General features: G+C 41.2%; 1 protein-coding gene across 2 annotated transcripts in view; it reads right to left on the bottom strand.

Moving 5' to 3' along the window:
• The window catches only part of lztr1 (leucine zipper like post translational regulator 1), a 75,561-nt gene that overhangs the window by 45,655 nt on the left and 9,500 nt on the right, over window positions 1-20,406 (bottom strand). For both annotated transcript variants that reach the window (XM_080208487.1, XM_080208488.1), the window contains exons 4-8: window positions 19,246-19,325; window positions 16,993-17,101; window positions 15,935-16,018; window positions 9,144-9,201; window positions 2,722-2,861 (exon numbers count right to left, since the gene is read on the bottom strand). In XM_080208487.1, the coding sequence (XP_080064613.1) occupies window positions 2,722-2,861; window positions 9,144-9,201; window positions 15,935-16,018; window positions 16,993-17,101; window positions 19,246-19,325 (471 nt within the window). The remainder of the gene's footprint in view (window positions 1-2,721; window positions 2,862-9,143; window positions 9,202-15,934; window positions 16,019-16,992; window positions 17,102-19,245; window positions 19,326-20,406) is intronic.

Genomic DNA, 20,406 nt, shown 5'->3' with positions numbered 1-20,406 from the left:
TCAGGAGTCTTTGGAACTCTTTTTCATCAAAAGGTGGTGAATATTTAAATATTTTTAAGGCAGGGTGTGATAGATTCTTGATTATCAATGTGGTGAAAGATTATTGAGGGGAGACAGAAAGGTGGGATTGAGGTTACAGTCAGACCCAGCCAATTGAATGGCGGAGCAGGCTCAAAGGGCTGAATGGCCTCCTAATTCATAAGTTCAATGTGTTGAGCAGAACTGGTTGCACTGGGAGTATATTTTACAGCAAGGGTGGCAATAAAATGCAGAGGTAGATAAGAAAAGAAACACAAAACAACACCGAAAATTGAGGCTGTGATGGCATAACAGGTGGCATGGGATTGAAAAGTTTTGCTTCCTGCATTTTTCCTGTTCCTTTTGTAACGAAATGGTGCAAACAATCTGACTTAGAAATGAGTTGGACTGGAAACAGTAGTTAGTAGTCATGTTATTTGATGAGCAATACAAAGATCTGGACAACAGAAATTTAAATCTCATCACAGTAGTTAATAGATTTAAATCCAGTTCACTAAATAAATCTGGAATAAAAATCTAACATCAGTAATGGTGACAATGTAACCACTAGATGGTTGTTAAAACATATCTGGTTCAGCAATGGCCTTTAGGATGGTCTTTCTTACCCAATCTAGCCTATATGTGACGCCACACCCAAGCAATGTAGGTGACTCTTAAATGCCTCTTAGCAAGCCAGTCACTTGTCAGGACATCACTAACCCCTTCACAGGGCAATTAGGGATGGGCAATAAATGCAAGCTTTACCAGTGATATCCAAATCCCAAGAATGAATACTTTGAGTCAAGTATCTGTACCAAGATTTCCAGTTTTTGTTTTAAAGAGTCTACTTTTGAAACAAAATACTTTCCTAACATGGTTTTGTGCTTGGACAGGTGCAGAGACTGGGTACCAATTTGTACAAAGGGAAGTGCTGCAGTTTGCAGCTCAGTATCCCATCTATAGGAAACCTGGCTTCATATAATATTATTTATTTGTTATTATTGTCATAAGTAATACATTAACACAGCAATGAAGTTACTGTGAAATCCATTAGTTGCCACACTCTGGCACCTGTTCGGGTACACTGAGGGAGAATTTAGTATGGCCAATGCATCTAACCAGCACTTCTTTCAGATTGCGGGAGAAAACCGGAACACCTGGAGGAAACCCATGCAGACATGGGGAGAATGCGCAAACTCCACACAGACGGTGACCCAAGCTGGGAATTGAACCCTGGCGCTGTGAGTCATCAGTGCTAACAAGGTAGATAGGCCCAAAGAAGACTCTGCAAACACGAAAGGCGACTTGCTGTATGGTCACTGACCATTTAATTCCTGACAAGGGAATCGGTCATCTGGTTCTGAAGGGTTATGTAGTATATTGTGCTCCAGTAATTCATATAAACGTAAAGGGAAAATTCAGTGGAATGCACAGATGCAGCAAAACAAAACCGGATAACCTTCATATTTGTATTGTTCAGTTTTCTGTACAGCATTTTTAAAAACAAACAGTGAAATATTGTCCTTCAAATTATTTTCTTCAAGGTTTGCCAAGTCTCAATGTCATAAACAGGGAAATCCATTAGAAAAATTGCAACCACTGGATTATTTAGTAGATGGTCATAAAACACAAATGTCAGACTGTAAGTCATCACCATCACCAATCAAATGTCCTTTCAGTACTGAGCAGTAGGGGACACATCACCTTATTAATTAGATCAAAGTTAGACCATAACTTATTCCTTAACCCTTGTGCTGGACTCTGCTGACTGAGTCAATGATCAAAATTTTAAAATCCCTTTTAGAATAGCCATGTAATAGAACAACATAGACCCTGTCACTCTCCTGAACTGTGGCTAGACATTTCAAAATACTCCAATTTCTTGCCTTTCTGTAACTGATCTGCTAATGTTAACAAGTTCAGTAACCTGACAAAATAATCCCTATTGCAAGTGATGCGGTGAATTGAGTTCAGGTCCTCTTGCAATTAACAATAAATTTCAAAGGGGAGGAGAACTATCCAAAGAGGTGAGGTTAGGTGGATTGGCCATGCTAAGTTGCCTCTTAGTGTCCAAAGATGGGAAGATTAAGTGGATTACCCATGTTAAATGCACAGGGTACGGGATAGAGTGAAGGGTTGATGCAGACTTGATGGGCCTCCTTCTGCACTGTAGGGATTCTATAATTTGATTATATGATTCTTTACTTTGCTGCACTGTAGTAAGCAGAGTCTTGTTCATATGGCTTTTCCTTAAACAGCTTCAGAAATTATAATGTGAGCACAAATATTCCAGTCTTTAAGGAACACATCAGATTAGGCTGCAGTTGACACAGGAATGAGTTCAATGACCAGAAAATAAAGGCCCTACATCAAGAAATAGCCTTCTTATCAGAAGCTATATCATCCATTAATGTCAAATGATGAAGAATCTTTTTCAAACCATAATCACGATTCTTATGTGCAATAAAGGCATTTTTACAGTTCCCAAGCGACCAGCTTTGCAGTAAATGTGCTGCTGAGTAAGGCAGAGAACTTCTGCATCAAGATTTGATGAGAAAACAAGAGAGTTCCTCCTCTAAATCCCTAAATCACATCTTTCCTGGCCCCAGTTTCCTTTCCTCAAAACCTCTGGCAGTGTAATAACATTTTCACTCATTTATTAAGGATAAGGGTGATTAGAAAGAATGGTTATTGAGCACGTACACTTTTTCCTTGAATTCAAATTGAAAAAGATTATTGGTGATCTTTGCTCCGCTCTGTCCTGAGAAAACAAACATCTTGTCCTTACAGACAGCCACAGGAAAGTTACAGCATGAAGGAGGGATCTCTCCACTCTGCTCGATCTAAAAAAACAGACAAAGCAGATCTTTTAAGATTACAGCCTTCTGAGCTGTTTTGCAAATCCAAATTCTTCCAAGATTGTCAATTATTACCCTTTATTAGACTTCTTTTGACTTTCTTAAGAACTTCAAGGCAACCTATGATAATTGGAAAGGGAAACTCTTTTACAACCTTAACTGAGTATCTAGCTATCTCTGACTTTTTTTTATTGTTGAAGTGGGTGTGGAGGAGGCTGCAGCCATAAAGTTACATCTTCTGAAAGTTGAAGGCTCTCTTATTCTAGGCCTCAGTTGACCACTGGGTCAAGAATATCATTCAATAACAAAAGCCTCTTTTAACATAGAAACATAGAACATTACAGAACAGTACAGGCCCTTCGGCCCTCAATGTTGTGCCGAGCTATGTCCAATCCCAAGATCAAGCTATCCCCTCCCTATAGAAACATAGAACACACCACTTTTGATGGTTTCCATGGCCCATGGAGCTGGTTGGTTACTTAGTATTGATTACTCAGTATTTTCAATCCGGTACTGGATTTACTAGATGTATATCAGCTTGCCTGACCAATAACTCCTGGACTTTAATCAATTTGGTCAGTACATCTAGGTGGAATCCAGTTCATTTCAATGAAACAAACTGTCTCTTTTAACAAATTCCCAACCAGAACACAAACAGCATCTAAACAGACACCACTGCAATAATTTTGTTAAACTGGATACAGGAGATCTCGCTTCCTGATAAATCATCAGAGGTTCCCTTGAACACATTTGGGGAAATCTGCCTTTCTGTGAGAAAGCACATTATAGTGGCTTTTACTGCATTTGGAAGAAAATGTATAATAAGATGGGAGAAAAGCTTTTCCTTAGTCAATAAAAGGTCCTCTTCCTACTAGAAGACAAGGAGAATGCTCCTCAGTTTCCATTTCTAATATAAGCTTCCTTACGTGTGAGGATTTGTATAAATTTTTTCCTTCATTATCAAGTCATTTTCAGATTTGCTCATTTCCCTAACCTTTACAGGCCACCAAGAAAATTATAATATAATCAGACAGCACCAAGATGGATTTATGAAAGGGAAATTGTTTGCATATGGAGATAGTGCGGGAACGTGGCATTGAAATAGATGATCAGCCATGATCAAATCGAATGGTGGAGCAAGTTCAATGGGTCGAATGACCTTCTCCTGCTCCTATGTTTTTTTGTGGGTCAAACTAAGGGAGTACTGCATTTGGACTTTCAAAGAGCATTCAATAAGGTAGCACACAAGAGGTTATTACCCAAAATTATGACTCACTGGATTGGAGGTAATATAGTTGCTTGGGTTGAGAAATGGTCAACAGCCAAAAGACAAAACAAATGGGAATAGACAGGACATTTCTGGGTTGGCAAGCTGTAGCTATTGTGATGCCCAGAGATCAATACTTAGGCCTCAGTTCTTTACAGATTTAAATGAGGGTACTGAGTATAACGTGCCAAAGATGGACGATATCAAGTTAAATGAGAAAATAAGTGATGAGATGTGGCTACAGAGGAATAGAAACAGGTTGGGTGAGTGGGTAAGATCATGATGCATAGAATTTAATATGGAGAATTGTACAGTTATCCACTTTTGGTAGGATTCTTTGGAACATGCAGGTACAGCAAGCAATTAGGAAGGCAAGGAAAATGTTAGCTTTTGGTGTACAAGCATAAACAAGCCTAACTACACTTGTACAGAACATTGGCATGGCCACCCTTATGGGCAGTGTGTGCAGATTTGGTCTTCTCCATGCCTGCTCTAGAGATGTGTTACTAAGATTTGCTGAACTGGTTCCTGGGAAGAAGAATTTGTACCACATGGAAAGATTGAGTAGAATAGGTCTACATTCCCAGAGTTTAGAAAAATGAGAGCTGATCTAAAATTGAAACACAATCCTTAAGGGGCTTTCTTTCATGAGATGTGGATACTGCTGGCAGACTATTTTTCCTTGAACTTAATGGTTTGCTAGTCCATTTCAGAGGTCTGTTAAGAGTCCATGACACTGCTGTGGGTATGGGGTCACATGCAAGGGCAAGGATGACCAGGCAGGGATGGCAGAGTTCCTTCCCTAAAAGGCATTAGTAAATCAGATAGTATTTATGACAATTGATGATACTTTATGGTCCAAAAGATGTGCTGATTAGGTACACTGGCCATGCTAAATTCTCCTTCAGTGTATCCAAACAGATACTGGAGTCTGGTAACTAGAGGATTTTCACAGTAACTTCATTGCAGTGTTAATGTAAGCCTACTTGTGACTAATAAATAAACTTAACAGAATGTGCAGATTCTGCACAGACAATAATCCAAGTCAGTAATCGAACATGGGTACCTGGAGCTGAGGCAGTAGTGATAACCATTGGCAGCAGAGTAAAGAACATCACAGGGGATGCGGAACACGATAGGACGGGACCAGCCTAAGCTGAGGTCCACAAGGTAATCAATGACATAGATAAGAAAAAGGATGAGGTATACCACCAGTTAGATTTTCAGGAGCTAAGGAAAAAGTTTAAAAGCAAGGCTTTCAGAGGTAGGAATCTCAGGATTACTCCCTGTGCCACTGAGCGTATACGGAAATAGGAGGACAAAACATGTTGACTCACGGCTGAAGCCACAAGTGGAGGGCATCAGATCCCTGGGGGCATTAAGACCAATTCTAGAGCAGAAGAGACCTGTTTCAAGATGGACAGGTTGCATCCTAAGAGAGTGGATCTTTGTGGAGAGGTTAACTGGTGGTCTGGGGTAATGTTTAAACTAATTTGGCAGGAGAATGGACACTCAGATTAAACATGTGACAGGAGAAACAAGGTGCAAAGACGATTTGGAGGCATGAATAGCACTAAAGTAATAGCTCTAAAATAACAGCGATCAGACAAGGGAAAATTGGGAAACAGACTAAGACAGATTTAGAATGCAGGGGCCTAAATGAGGTTGGTGAGCTGCAGGCATAAGTTATCACTGGAGACTATGATATAGCAGCAATATCAGAGACTGGGCTCAAAAAAAGGAAAGGATTGGGAATTTAATTTTCTTGACTACAAGGTGTACAGGAACGACCAAGAAGGTAAAGGAGTGGGAAGTGGCAATATTGATCAAAGGTTCCAAACTTTCGTTGAAGAGAGAGGGTGTAGTGGAGGTGCCATAAAGAGAATCTATCTTCCTAGGCTTAGCAATCTTTGAGCTGTTATATTACTGAGTGTATGCTGTAGGCCACCAAACAGTGGGCTAGAGATAGAGGAGCTTTACAGGCAAATTATAGAAAGAAGCAAAATCTACAGAGTAATGATAATGGCAGATTTCAATTATCCAAATATAACGGGGTTAAGAAGAATTAAAGCCAGAGGGACAGAATTCTTGACATGTGTACAGAGAAACATTCTTAATCATTGTACTTCCAGCTCAACAAGGATGGCAGTAGGGATAGATCTAGTTCAGGGAAATGGGGCGGGGTAGGTGTTAGACAATTCAGTGCGCAGAATTTAAGAACAGTGATATCAACAGGTTTAGAATAGTTGTGGGAAACGTAAGGAACAGTTAAAATAGTTAACCGAAGAGGGGCTAATTTCGAGAGTTGAAAAAGGGTCTGGCCCAAATGTGTTGGAACCAAAAAATTGATAGGTCACTGAGCAATGGGGGAACGTATAAAAAGACAGTTAAGGTAGAGAGCAAACACAAAGGGGAAAGGAAGTGCCTCCAAAACTAGACAGCGCCATAGATGACTAAAAACATGGAAATTAAAATAAAACAGAAAAAGCTTATGGAAAATGCATGCTTAATAATGAAATACAGAATCAAAATAACAAACTGCACAGGTGATCTAAAATAGGGAATAAAAGGGATAAAGTGAGAGTATGAGAATGGTTAACATAAAAAGGAACCTGAAAATGCTTCATAAATACATAAATAATAAAAAGGTAATCAAAGGAATAATGGGGTGACTAGAAACCAAAAAGGAAATATTTTTGCCAAGGGCAAGGCTGAGTACTGAATGAGTACTTTGCTTCTGTCTTCAATATGACAGAGAATCCTCCTCATTTAATGCAGGAAGGATGAGGAAGGACAACATAAATTGAACAGCACAATGTTAAACAGGGTGTAAGAACAGATCTAAAGGTCTATATATATATATATTAATCTTTGACAGTGACAAGGCAAGTTGGGATGCCTATTAATAAACATACAGGGCCCTTCATTTTATTAATAGGAGAAGAGTAGAAAAACCAGGACATTATGTTAATCCTTTATAAAGCATTAGTTAGGCCTAAACTGGCAATGTTCAAGTTTGCAGAACACAGTTTCAGAAAGATAGCAAAGTCTTAGACAGGGTGCAGAAGAGATTTACTAGAATGGTACCAGGGATGAAGGACTTCAATTTTGGGTGTTAATAGCGCTTAATTACGCAAGTACAAGGCATAAATTGGGGTTTCACTTGAATACATATAAACAGATTCTTACAGAAACTGTCACGATTGAATTAGGAGTTATATGCATGTAACTTTTCACTCTAAGTAAACACAAGACTGAGCAATGATTGACGCCAGCATCATCCTTCTCCAACTGACTTTCTAGAACAGAACAATATGGGCAGGTTGGAGAAGCTAGAAGTTTACTACTTATATGACAGTAAAAGATATGACAGAGGTATTAAAAGTCAAGAATAATTTTGGCACAGTAAAGAAGGATGAACTGTTCCTAGCGGCAGAGGGTCAGTGACCAGAAGTCACAGACTTAAGGTGACAGGGGAAAACGGTCAAGTGATGTCAGGATTTTCTTTTAAAAAACACAGCAAATAGTTGGGATCTGGCATGCATTGTCCAAAAGGGTGATCAAAACAGCTTCAATAATAACATTCAAAAGGGAATCAGATAAATACCTGAAGGGGTTTATTTTTTAAAGAGGGCTATAGAGAGACACAGAGCGTGGTACTAATGAGTTAGGTCTGTCAAGAGCTGACACAAGGACTGCATGCCCTCCTTCTGTGCTGTGCCACTTTTCTGATTCATTATTCTTTAATTTATGCTACTGTGTTATAGGTTTCCACTGAGCTGCATGAATATGCTCCCAAACAGCATCTGGACACAGCTTCTCTCAAGCCAGGGGGTGACTTTGGTGTTTGATTGCTAAGAAATGAAAAAGTAAACAGAATTCTGCAGTCTGCTGCGAAGTAAGAAATGCAGATGTGGAGTAGCTCAGGTTCCATGTGACATTCGCTGGGATTAAACAATCTGTCCACACCTTTGTTAACACATGAAATATATCACGATAGAAGTGTTCAATAGTTGGTAATGTCCACAGGATCAAATGCCAACACATATCTGTTTCTCCGTGCAGAAGAAAGGGAAGGAAATACGTGGGAATTAATTATTAAAGATTGCTTATGACATGTCTTTTGAAAGCAAAGTAACACTAAAAGCCTGCTAGATTTGACTCAGCCTTGGTAAGTCTTTGTGGTAAAACGTGTGCACATTTGCTTCCAAATACTCTAAGTAGCATTATTTTACTTCCATACAAAGATAACATGTACATCACAGCTCTTCCCCAGTTGCAAAAGGGCAAGACATTTATATCAAAATCAAAGATTACAAAAACAGGGAAGTCATGTTGGAGTTCTATGGAACTTTGGTGAGGCCACAGGTGGAATACTGTGTACAGTTGTCATCACCACATTATAGGGTGTGATTGCATTGGAGGAGGTGCAGAGGAGATTCATCAGGATGCTGCCTGAAATGGAACATTTAAATTATGAAGAGAGGTTGGATAGGCTTGGGTCATTTTCATTGGAGCAGAGAAGACTGATGGGTGACCTAGTTGATGCGTTCAAGATTAAGAGGAGCATGAGGGTGGATAGGGAGCAGCTATTCCTCTTCGTTGAAGGGGACGCAGGTTCAAGGAGAGGTGCAGGAGGTTGAGGGGGGATGTGAGGAAAACCTTTTTATCCAGAGAGTGGTAACAGTCTGGAATGCACTGCCTGGGAGAGTAGTAGAGGTGGAATACCTCACTTCCTTCAAAAAGTACCTGGATGAGCACTTGGCACATCAAAACATTCAAGCTATGGGCCAAATGCTGGGAAATGGGATTAGATGTGAGGTCAGGTGTTTCTCATGTGTCGGTGCAAACTTGATGGGTCAAGGGGCCTCTTCTGCATTTTATGAATCTAAATACAAACAGTAATATTTTATGGCGTTCACTGTGTCGAGCCACGTGTTCGCGAACCTTTTTAAAAATGATTTTAATTCAGTTCAATTACTGCATTTGCAATTTCTTACCTCATCCCAGCACGCCATCTCTCTATCTTGGAGGCCAATGGTCCACATGTCATTCAGCCTGAGGAAGAAAGAGAGTAGATTTCATTGCTGACTGTACTATTAGCATACTTACTTAATCTAAATTAAGTTTCAAACATCATTGCATCAACTATTAGTTCAAGTAAAAGCCAGAAATACTATTAATTAGAATTAAAAAGATAAATTTATTAGGGATGAAACAAATCAACTGAGAAGTCTTGCTGCAAGATTGTGGAAGCTCCTTTAGCATTGAAGAAATCCAAATTAAATATACCTAAGAAAATGGGCTCTCCAAAACAAACAGGGCAATTACAATGGGAGGAAAAATAAACTGAAAATAGTGTGGAGGGGGAAGAAAGGAATCTTTAACGAAGGCTGTAACATGGGACTACCAAAATAGATTTTAAAGAAGGTTTAAATGGCACAAAAGTGTATAAGAGATGAATATAAAGAAAACAGAAAGGTTATTTGTCAGATGGGGAGTATCACAGCACTCAAGTCCTGCATCCAATACTAGCAAGCTCTGTCTTTCATAAAAATGATGTACATATTCAAAACTACTGTAATATTATTGATATAGAAACAAAGAATGTTGGAAGGACTCAGCAGGTCAGACAGTAACTGTGGAGAAAAGGTCCTAAGACCATAAGAAATAGGAGCAGAATTAGGCAACTCTGCCCATCAAGTCTGCTCCGCCATTCAATCATGGCTGATATTTTTCTCATCTCCATTCTCCTGCCTTTCCCCATAACCCCTGATCCCCTCATTAGAAAGAAGATGAGCTTAACATGTGATGAAGCAGTAGTTCACATGGGCGGCACAGTGGCACACTGGTTAGCCCTGCTGCCTCACAGCACCAAGGGCCCAGGTTTGATTGTGGCCTTGGGACACTGTGTGGAGTTTGCATTCTCCCCATGTCTGCGTGAGTTTCCTACGGGTGTCCGGTTTCCTCCCACAGTCCAAAGGTGTGCGGTTTAGGTTGACTGGCTGTGCTAAATTGACCCTAGTGTCCGGGGGACTGGCAGGGTAAATATGTGGGGTTACAGGAATAAGGCCTGGATGGGATTGTGATCGGTGCAGGCTCGATGAGCCAACGGCCTCCTTCTGCACTGTATGGGTGCTATGAAATGTTATGTTAAAGCTCCACACTGCAGTGGAGAGGTCATACAGAGAAGTACTGTGTTTAGTTCTGGTCACCATCCCAAAGAAAGCACAGAAATTCAGAAGACCGATTCTAAGTGTGAGGGAAACGGTACGAGAAAGATTAGATGAATAAAAGATAGTTATGAGGAGGCAGAAGGAATCTTAAGATGTATTAAGTGATCAAAGTAAAGACTGAATATTACTTCAAAGGTAGACGGGAATGTTGGAGATGTAAATATAAACCAGATATATGATAAAGAACTTCCTTACTCAGGCAAGTAAAAGCTTGGAATAGTCTTCCAGATGTCGGAGGGAAAGTAAAACCATTCGGAATGTTCGAAAAGCAATTGAAAATGAATCAAAACGTTTACGAGAGGCTTAGGTTTTTCTTATCCTTGTCTTATTTATGGTACAAAGAATGCCAAGGATTTTTAGTGTCCTCAGATACCAAAAAACAAAATACGACTGCTTGCAGGGCAGCCAGGTTACTTGACGGTCTTTATTGGCAATCTAAGGGGAAAGTCATAACGAGAGAGGAAGGGTGGAAGCCGGAATCAGGAGTAAATACACCAACAATTCATTCTTTTATGCTCTGCTGTGTATCAAAATGTTTAAGAAAACTAATGTTCACCTACTCAAAAGCCAGCCTTTTCTCATAAATAAGACAGGCCCAGCTTCCAAACAGCTACTGCATCAATGTATAAAAGACAAGAGAGAGGCAAAAATAGACATTGGATCACTGGAAAATGAGGTTGGAGAATAGTAGGAAACAAAGCAATGGCAGAGGAACTGAATAGTTACTTTGCATCAGTCTTCACGGTGGAAGATACCAGTGGGATGCCAGAGCTCCAGGAGAATCAGGGGGCGCAGGTGAATGTAGTGGCCATCACTAAGGAGAAGGTTCTGGGAAAACTGAAAGGTGTGAAGGTGAATAAGTCACCTGGACCAGAAGGAATACACTCCAGGGTTCTAAAAGATAGCTGAGGAAATTGTGGAGGTATTGGTGGTGATCTTTCAGCAATCACTGGAGGCAGGGAGGGTCCCAGAGGACTGGAAAGTAGCTAATGTAACACTGCTGTTTAAGAAGGAAGGTAGGCAGCAGATGGGAAATTATCTGCTGGTTAGCCTGACTTCTGTCATTGGCAAGATTTTAGAGTCCATTATTAAAGATGAGATCATGGAGTACTTGGAAGTGCAGGATCAAAATGATAAAATAGGAATGAGTCAGCATGGCTTCACCGGGGGAGGTCATGTCTGACAAATCTGTTAAGACAAATCTGTTAAATAAGGGAGAGTCAGTTTAGAACAGAGTTGAGGAGGAACTTCTTCTCTGAGGGTGATGAATTTCTGGAACTCTCTGCCCATTGAAGTGGTGGAGGCTACCTCATTGAATATGTTTAAGTCACGGGTAGATAGATTTCTGATCAATAAGGGAATTAAGGGTTATGGGGAGCAGGCTGGTAAGTGGAACTGATCCACTTCAGATCAGCCACGATCTATTGAATGGCGGGGCAGGCTCGAGGGGCTAGATGGCCTACTCTTGTTCTTATTTCTTATGTTCTTAATAAGAGTATTTTGAGAAGGTAACAAGGAAGTTAGATAAAGGAGAACCAGTGGACATGATTTATTTAGATTTCCAAAAGGCCTTTGACAAGGTGCCGCATAGGAGACTGTAAAATAAGTTGAGTCCATGGTGTTAATGGTAAGATCCTGCGTGGACAGAGGATTGGCCGACTGGCAGAAGGCAGAGAGTGAGGATAAAGGGATCTTTATCAGAATGGCAGCTGATTCTAGTGGTGTGTCTCAGAAGTCGGTGCTAGGACCACAACTTTTCAGAATATACATTAATGCTTTGGAAGAAGGAACTGAAGGCATTGTTGCTAAGTTTGCAGATGACACAAAGATATGTAGAAGGACAGGTAGTATTGAGGAAGCAGGGGGGTTGCAGAAGAACTTGGACAGGTTAGGAGAGTGGGCAATGAAGTGGCAGATGGAATACAATGTGGAAAAGTGTGAGGCTATGCACTTTGGAAAGAGGAATGGCGACATAGACTATTTTCTAAATGGAGAAATGCTTAGGAAATCAGAAACATAAAGGGACTTGGGAGTCCTTGTTCACGATTCTCTTAAGGTTAACGTGCAGGTTCAGTCTGCAGTTAGGAAGGCAAATGCAATGTTAGCACTCATGTCAAGAGGGCTAGAATACAAGAGCAGGGATGTACTTCTGAGGCTGCGTAAGGCTCTGGTCAGACCCCATTTGGAGTATTGTAAGCAGTTTTGGTGCCCCATTTCTAAGGAAGGATGTACTGGTCTTGGAAAAGGTTCAGAGGCAGTTCACAAGAATGATCCCTGGAATGAAGAGCTTGTCATATGAGGAACGATGGAGGACTCTGGGTCAGTACTTGTTGGAGTTTAGAGGGATGGGGGAGGATACTGTGAGGCCTGGATAGAGTGGATGTGGAAGGATGTTTCCACTGATAGGAAAAACTAGAACCAGAGGGCACAACGTCAGGCTAAAGGGATGATCCTTTAAACAGAGATGAGGAGGAATTTCTTCAGCCAGTGAGTGGTGAATCTGTGGAACTCTTTGCCGCAGAAGGCTGTGGAGTCCAGGTCATTGAGTGTCTTTAAGACAGAGATAGATAGGTTCTTGATTAATAGGAGGATCAAAGGTCAAGGGGAAAAGGCAGGGAAATGGGAATGAGTAAAATATCAACCATTATTAAATGGCAGAGCAGACTCAATGGTCCAAGTGGCGTAATTCTGCTATGTCTTATGGTCTTTTTAGTGTGTGGTATTACTTTAACGTTTTCAAATTTACTACACCTTTGGATGCTCCATGACTAGGGAGAAATGGAAAGAATCACTCCACTGGTATAAGTCAGTGTAATCCTGCAATCAGACTGAGACATTCCATACAAATGAACCTGCAAGGGTTAACATCTTTGGAGTTTCTATATTCTGCTTAATCTCTTGGCTGAAGGAGAACAATTGCAAAAACTAAGGAAAATATACAGAAACACTAAAAGCAAGCACCAATGAGGCAGACCATTTGGCCAATCTCACACACTCTTCCATAAAAATAACTTCCAGCACTAACTGCTGCCTCTAATGAATAACTCCACAATTCTGACTGAGACCCTCCCTGAAATATTATTCTACATATTGATCAGTCTTTATCGGAAGTGGTTCCTCACATCAGCACTGAACATGTCTCTTGCCTGGATGTCATTGTGCTAAATCAAGTGCTCTGGATTAAGCTTTGTTAATCCACTCAGTTTAAAGGCATCTTCTTATTGACCGCCTTACAAAGCTTCTATTTATTGCCTGCTTCACACATAACTCAGTCCTTTGACACTAGGAATCAGCCTAATAACCTAGCATTTCAGTGCTTGCTGGGGACTGGCTGTTATCCTTCTTGGTCAAGTATTATAAGAAAGTCTGATTTTTTTTTGATTATGGAATGTGGATACTGCTGGAAAGACCAACATTTATGCTCAGCCCTAACTTCACTTGATAATTGCCCTCAAGAAAGTGGGGACAGCCTTTTTCTCAAATCGTTACAGCCTATGCGGAGCAGGTCAGAGGCTAGGAATCCTTCAGTGAGTAATTTGCCTCTTCAATTCCCCAAAGCCTGTCCACCATCTACAAGGCACAAGTCAGGAATGTGATGAAATACTCTCACCATGCCTGGATGAATGGAGCTCCAACAACACTCAAGAAGCTCAACACCATCCAAGACAAGGCAACCTACTTAATAGTACCCCATCCACATACATTCACACCCTCCACCACTGACAAATTGTGGCAGCAGTGTGTACCATTTACAAGACACGGTAAAGAAGGCCCCTTAGACAGCACCTTCCAAACCAATTACCACAACGATCTTGAAAGGACAAGAACTCAGACAAGAATTCCAACAGTGCAGGAGGAGGCCATTTGGCCCATTGAGTTTGCACTAACTTCCTAACAATACCTTAACCCAGGTCCTCATCCCTGCCCTATTCCTGTAGCCCCACAGATTCACCATGGTTAATCCATCTAACCTACAACCTCCGGACACTGTATGGGCAATTTAACATGGCCAATCCACCTAACCTGCGTATCTTTGGACTGATGGAGGGAACCGTAGCACACAGACACAGGGAGAATGTGCAAACTCCAACTGACGGTCACCCAAAGCTGCAAGTGAACCCAGGTCCCTGGTGCTGTGAGGCAGCAGTGCTAACCAGTGCGTTAACTACCATGCCGAAGATACATGGGAACACCACCATTTGGAAGTTCCCCTCAAGTCACTCATTATCAGAAATATATTGCCATTCCTTCAATGTCACTGGGTCAAAAATCCTGGAACTTCTTCCCTGACAGCAATGTGGATGTACCTACACCTCAGGGATCGCAGCAGTTCAAGAAAGCAGCTTACACCACCTTCTCAAGGGCAACTCAAGCACAGTAAATGCTGGCCTAGCCAACATTGTCCACATCCTGTTTAGTGAATTAAGAAATCACTTTAGGGATAGCCTCAAAGCTTCCCTGAAGGGAATCAAGAACCCTATCAGCTCATGGGAGATCCTGGCTTTTGGCCGACCAAAGTGGCGAAGGTGCATTCAAGAAGGCAGTAAAGACAGATATTTCATCAGGAACGTGCAGAGATTTAGTCAAGGCATCAGGGAGAGTATACAATCCCCCAAACAATTCATCCAACCAACCCATCAAGCACTACCTACACAACATGTGGCAGAGTGCAAGTTGCACATTAGACCGATCAACTATTCGTGAACTTATCTAATCAAAGTGGAAGGAACTCATCCTTCATCCCGAGGGACAGCCTAAGAAACAAGAGAAAATTCCTCTTTTACTTTCAGGTGGTAGAGGCTGTGGACTTTGAAGATGCTGTTAAAGAAACCCTCATAAGTTGCTGCTGTGCATTTTGTAGATGGAACACACTGCTGTCACTGTGCATTGGTGGAAGGAGTGAATGGTTAACATGGTAGATTGTGTGTCAGTCAGTGGGCTCTTTCTTGTGGATGGTGTCGAACTTCTTTGGTGCTTTTGGAGCTGCACTCAATCAGAAAAGTGGAGAATATTGCATCATGCTCCTGACTTCTGTCTTGTAAATGGTGGGCAGGCTTTGGGGAGTCAGGTGGTGAGATATCAGCTGCAGAATTCCAAACTTCTGATCTGCTCTTGTACCCTTTATTTATCTTGCTAAGTTTCTCATCAATTGTGACCCCCAGGATTGTGATGCTGCTGAATATCAAAGGGAGATGGTTAGATTGTCTCTTGTTGGAGATGATCAGTGCCTGGCACTTGACAGTCATGTCATGTAAATTTTACAGTTCTCAGTTTTCTTTTTAAATCTGCATTGAAAAATCAGTCTTGAAATTAAAGGCAATTAGACTGTTAAATAAAGTCTGATTTCAGCCATGTAATAAATGAAGACCAGGCTGTGTATGATCCTCTCCCAGTTAGCCTTACAACATGGACTCTAGTTGCTTATAATATTTTAGTCAATTTTGACTTGATGCCTGGAAAGAATCCAGCATCATTGAGTATCTGAGTACCACTTGCTGGCCATGCTTGCACATAAACTAATAAGATAGCACTTTAAGAAATTGCTTTCTCCTTACCTGGCATTACCATCGTAGCCTGCAAAGATCCAGAGTTTGTCACTATAAACTGTGGCTCCATGTGCTGATCTTGCAACTGGCAACCTGCATTAAAAATACATTTTGCAGCTGAAATATTTCTATGCAGTAAATGAATAAATGGCACACTATTAAATATGCAGCATTATCTAAAGAATTTGCTATATGTATATTCATCCAGCAATGGATCTTGATCAGTGGGGTACAGCAAATATCCATTTGAAGATGAAAGATGATGTATGTATGAAAGAGATTCTATAAACTGGGCTATAAGCTGGAATTCTATCCAAGGAGCATAAATGATGGCATACAGCTTGAATGGATCATAGTAGCCATCTGAAACAAAACCACTCACACATATCTGCAGATTGTGCGTTGTTTTATTCTGACACTGGTGTGTGTTGTCAGACATTAACAGCCAGACCATTCAATATACAAATGATGCAGAATGATAGCCACATTGAAAGAATAAATGATTACCAAAAAAAGTGTGCTTGTTAGGTAATAATCAACAGTTAACTGAGGAAATACTCAAAGGAATAAAGGTTTGCAGGTTTGAATCTATATCTCCCATCTCAAAAGTGGAGATGCGGGGGAGGGAATCAAAGAATAAATCATCCCATAGCACGTGAACACTCTTCCCCATATATAAACAGCTTCAGGGAAATTTGTTTGCCAACCTTCATGCAGACAAACTTGCATACGGTGGGTCGTGTTGTGGGGCAATTAATAAAAAGACTTAATAATGCAACTTAAATGCATTTACACACTGCCTTTGCCATTTTCTAAACCTGTCTAATGAAAGTAAGTCACCTACTAAATTTGTTTATCAGTGTTAATTTGCGCATCTGCGTATCTGCAGATGACAAGAGTTTCAGTCAGTTAAAGGTGATTTAACTGAAACGTAATCTTTGTAGCAAATAGAAGCTTCGTCATCACCTTACCACCAAACCCCCTCGACACTCATAATTCACATCACGGGGCTAAATACTCTTTTTCAGAATGATTAACATGTGATATAATAAGCAGACAACGCTTACCTGCCCTCTACTTTCCATTCTGTCCACTGGCCTGTAGCAAACTTGTACTCAAAGAGATCATTCTTGTTCTGCAGGTTAGAGTTGGAATAAATGTCTCCAGTGTAGCCACCTATACAAGGAAAGGTAACTTAAGATCATTGTTGAACAGTGGTCATAACCAAGGCCCGGCCGCCTAGTTTTAGTAACACTGCCTGAGTCAGAAAGTTGACAGGCAAGATCAACTCCAAAGCCTTGCGCACATAAACTTGTTTGATGCTTCAGTGTAGTATGGTGTTACACCATCAGAGGTGCCATCTTTCAAATGAAAGATTAAACTGAGGCTCTGTCCTATCTAGTGGCTGTAATAGATCTCAAAGCACTATTCAAAGAGCAGCAGGGCCCTCCTCGTCAATATATATCCTTGCAGTGTTTCATTACATTACTAAAGTGACTATGGGTGGCAAGTTGGCAGAGTGGTTAGCACTGCTGCCTCACACTGCCAGGAACCTGGGTTCAATTCCTGGCTTGGGTCACTCTCTCTGCAGAGTCTGCATGTTCTCTCCATGTCTAAGAGCGCTCCAGTTTCTTCCCACAGTTTGAAAGACGTGCTGGTTAGGTGCACCGGCCATGCTAAATTCTCCCTCAGTGTACCCAAACAGGCGCAGAGTGTGGTGACTAGGGGATTTTCACAGTAATTTCATTGCAGTGTAAATGTAAGCCTACTTGTGACACCAATAAATAAATAAATAACAGTTCCGAAGTATTTCATTAACTGGTAAATCCTGAAAGGCGCTTTATAAATGGAAGCTCTTTAATTATATAAATCCTTATCTCATTTATAAAGGGTAAATCTAACTATTAAAATAAAAGGAACACAATTTAAGACTGTCCTTAAGCAGGTATAGAAAGGTTATTCTGAGGTATTGCAAGGTTTGGCACTGGTTTGATTAGGGACTTGTAAACTTCCCAGTATGTAAATCTGCTCAATATCAGTGAATCAGCTCACTGCCTCACATTAGGGTTTCAATGCTGACTCAAATGCACAAAACAAAAATCTCTAGCCAAAAATCACTAAATCCAGACATTAGTATAAGACTGATCAGCACCTCCATTTTTCCACTGATACCTGTTTCTGTAGAGAACAAATTACAGCATCTCAAATATTCCTTATGTTCAAATAAAGACTTGAGCAACTTTCTGTTGGTCTAACTTTCTTACAAAAGGCTCTCGTCCTTTTAATTCACTGCTGTTCTGCGTAATAGGTCAATCATAAATCCAGCCCCAGTTACATGAAAAACAATTTGCCAGTAAATGGGTCAGGCTGCAGTCTGCAACTGCGGTATTCCTGGGATCTTACTGGTCATACAACTGTGCAGAATATTTAAATCAGGATCAGAGCTTAGTTTTGGATGCATTCTCGTATTGAAGTCAAGTGTACAAAAAGAAGCAGCTGTATGCAGGGAAGGACCGATCATGGTCTAGGAGAACTGTCAGTATAGACTACCCTAATAACTGCAATAAATATGTGCCACAGAATTACTTTACACTGATTGATAGAGTCATAGTTTTACAGCACAAAAAGAAGCCCCTTGGCCCATCATGTCTACATCAGCAATCAAGCATCTATCTATTCTAATCCCATTTTCCAATATTTGGTCCGTAGCCGTATATGCTATGGTGTTTCAAGTGCTCCTCTAAATATTTCTTAATTGTTTTGAAGGTTTCCGCCTCTACAGGCAGCAAGTTCCAGATTCCTACCACCCTCTGGGTGAAAAGGTTTCCCTCAAATCCCCTGTAAATCTCTTGCCCCTTACCTTAAATCTATGCCCTCTCATTATTGACCCCTCTACTAAAGGGAAAAGTTCCTTCCTATCTACCCAATGTCCCTGTTAATTTTATCCATCTCAATCAGGTCCCCCCTCAGCCTTCTCTGCTAAAACAACCCCAGCCTCTCTTCATAGTTGAAATGCTCCATCCCAAGCAACATCTTAGTGAATCTTCTCTGCACCCTCTCTAGTACAAACACATCCTTCCTATAGTGTGGTGGCCAAGACCGATGGACACTTTCATTCTCTAATGCTGGGTGGGGCATGGGAGAGAAAGGGAAAAGGGATCAATAAAACAAAAGGCTTCAGGATCAGACAAGGGTGATTATTTTCAATAGCTTTAGAATAGTGACCAGATATTTTTAACATTATAATCTAAGTTTAAAGTTGAAATAAGTCCCTCAAGGGCAGAACTATCCTCAGAACCATGCTCATTAGTGTGACTTACCAAACACAAACATACTGCTTCCATACACAACAGCAGAGTGATGGTATCGCGGTGCGGGTGGAGTCCCTGTTGTAAAAGCCCTGACAAAGAAAACCAGAGCAAATCAACATTGTTTTCAATGCTACTGAAAACTCTTCTGTAAAATAAAATCAACAAGGTTGAAGTTAACTGTCTCAGTCACACTTTTGAATCGTTGTTCGTCCATTGTTGTCTATGAGGACCACAACACCATTAGTCATTCTGAGGGTAGATGTGATGTGTCTGAAGATGACTGATCAGGACAATTCGGGCACGGAATGTCCTGGCACATATTGGACAGACTTGTGTAGGCACTGTAGTTGTTGCACTGGTGGCTCTCCTTGTGGTCGCCTCTTGGGTCTGATGTGGAGCCTCATTTTGGAGACAAAGAGCCTGTGATCTGTCCAGCAGTCAGCACCGCACATGGCCTTGGTCACCCTGACATCCTGCCTGTCTTTTCTCTTGACAATGACATAGTCGATAAGATGCCAACACTTAGAGTGGGATGCATCCAGGAGGTCTTGTTACAGGTAGGCAGACGGAAGGTTCTGTTGGTGATGAGGAGGTCGTGTGCTGCACAGGTCTTCAGTAAGAGTACGCCATTACTGTTACACTTGCCCAATCCATTCCAGATTGCAGAGTCACACCCTACTCTTGCATTGAAATCGCCAAGCAAGATCAGCTTGTCGGTACTGCTCACTGCTGATAATAGGGCATCTAGTTCTTTGTAGAACTTGTCTTTCATCTTGTCCGGATTGTTCATTGTGGGGGCATAGGCGCTGATCAGGGTGGCTTGACTTCTGTTCTGTAGCAGCCGTAATGCCATAAGCCAGTTGTTCACACCCTTGGGTACGCTAGCAAGTTTCCGAACAAGGTGACTTCTGACGGCGAATCCAACTCCAGCATCATGATCGCAGCCGCGATCGCTCCAGAAAATAGTTATCCACCTCCAGTTTCAGTCAACTGACCTACATTGGCAAGACAAGTTTCACTCAGGGCTGTAATGTCAATGTTGTATCTTGCAAGCTCTCTGGCAACTAAGGCCGTTCTTCTCTCTGGTCTGTCTACTGTAGGGTTGTCCAAAAGCATGGGAACGTTCCAAGTGCCAATGGTGAACAGTGTCACCTTGTGTGTTATTTTGTT

The sequence above is a fragment of the Carcharhinus amblyrhynchos genome, chromosome 20 (assembly GCF_965287045.1).
Source record: "Carcharhinus amblyrhynchos chromosome 20, sCarAmb.v2.hapA, whole genome shotgun sequence".
Taxonomy (NCBI): Eukaryota; Metazoa; Chordata; class Chondrichthyes; order Carcharhiniformes; family Carcharhinidae; genus Carcharhinus; species Carcharhinus amblyrhynchos.
This window is presented reverse-complemented; position numbering and strand designations above follow the sequence as displayed.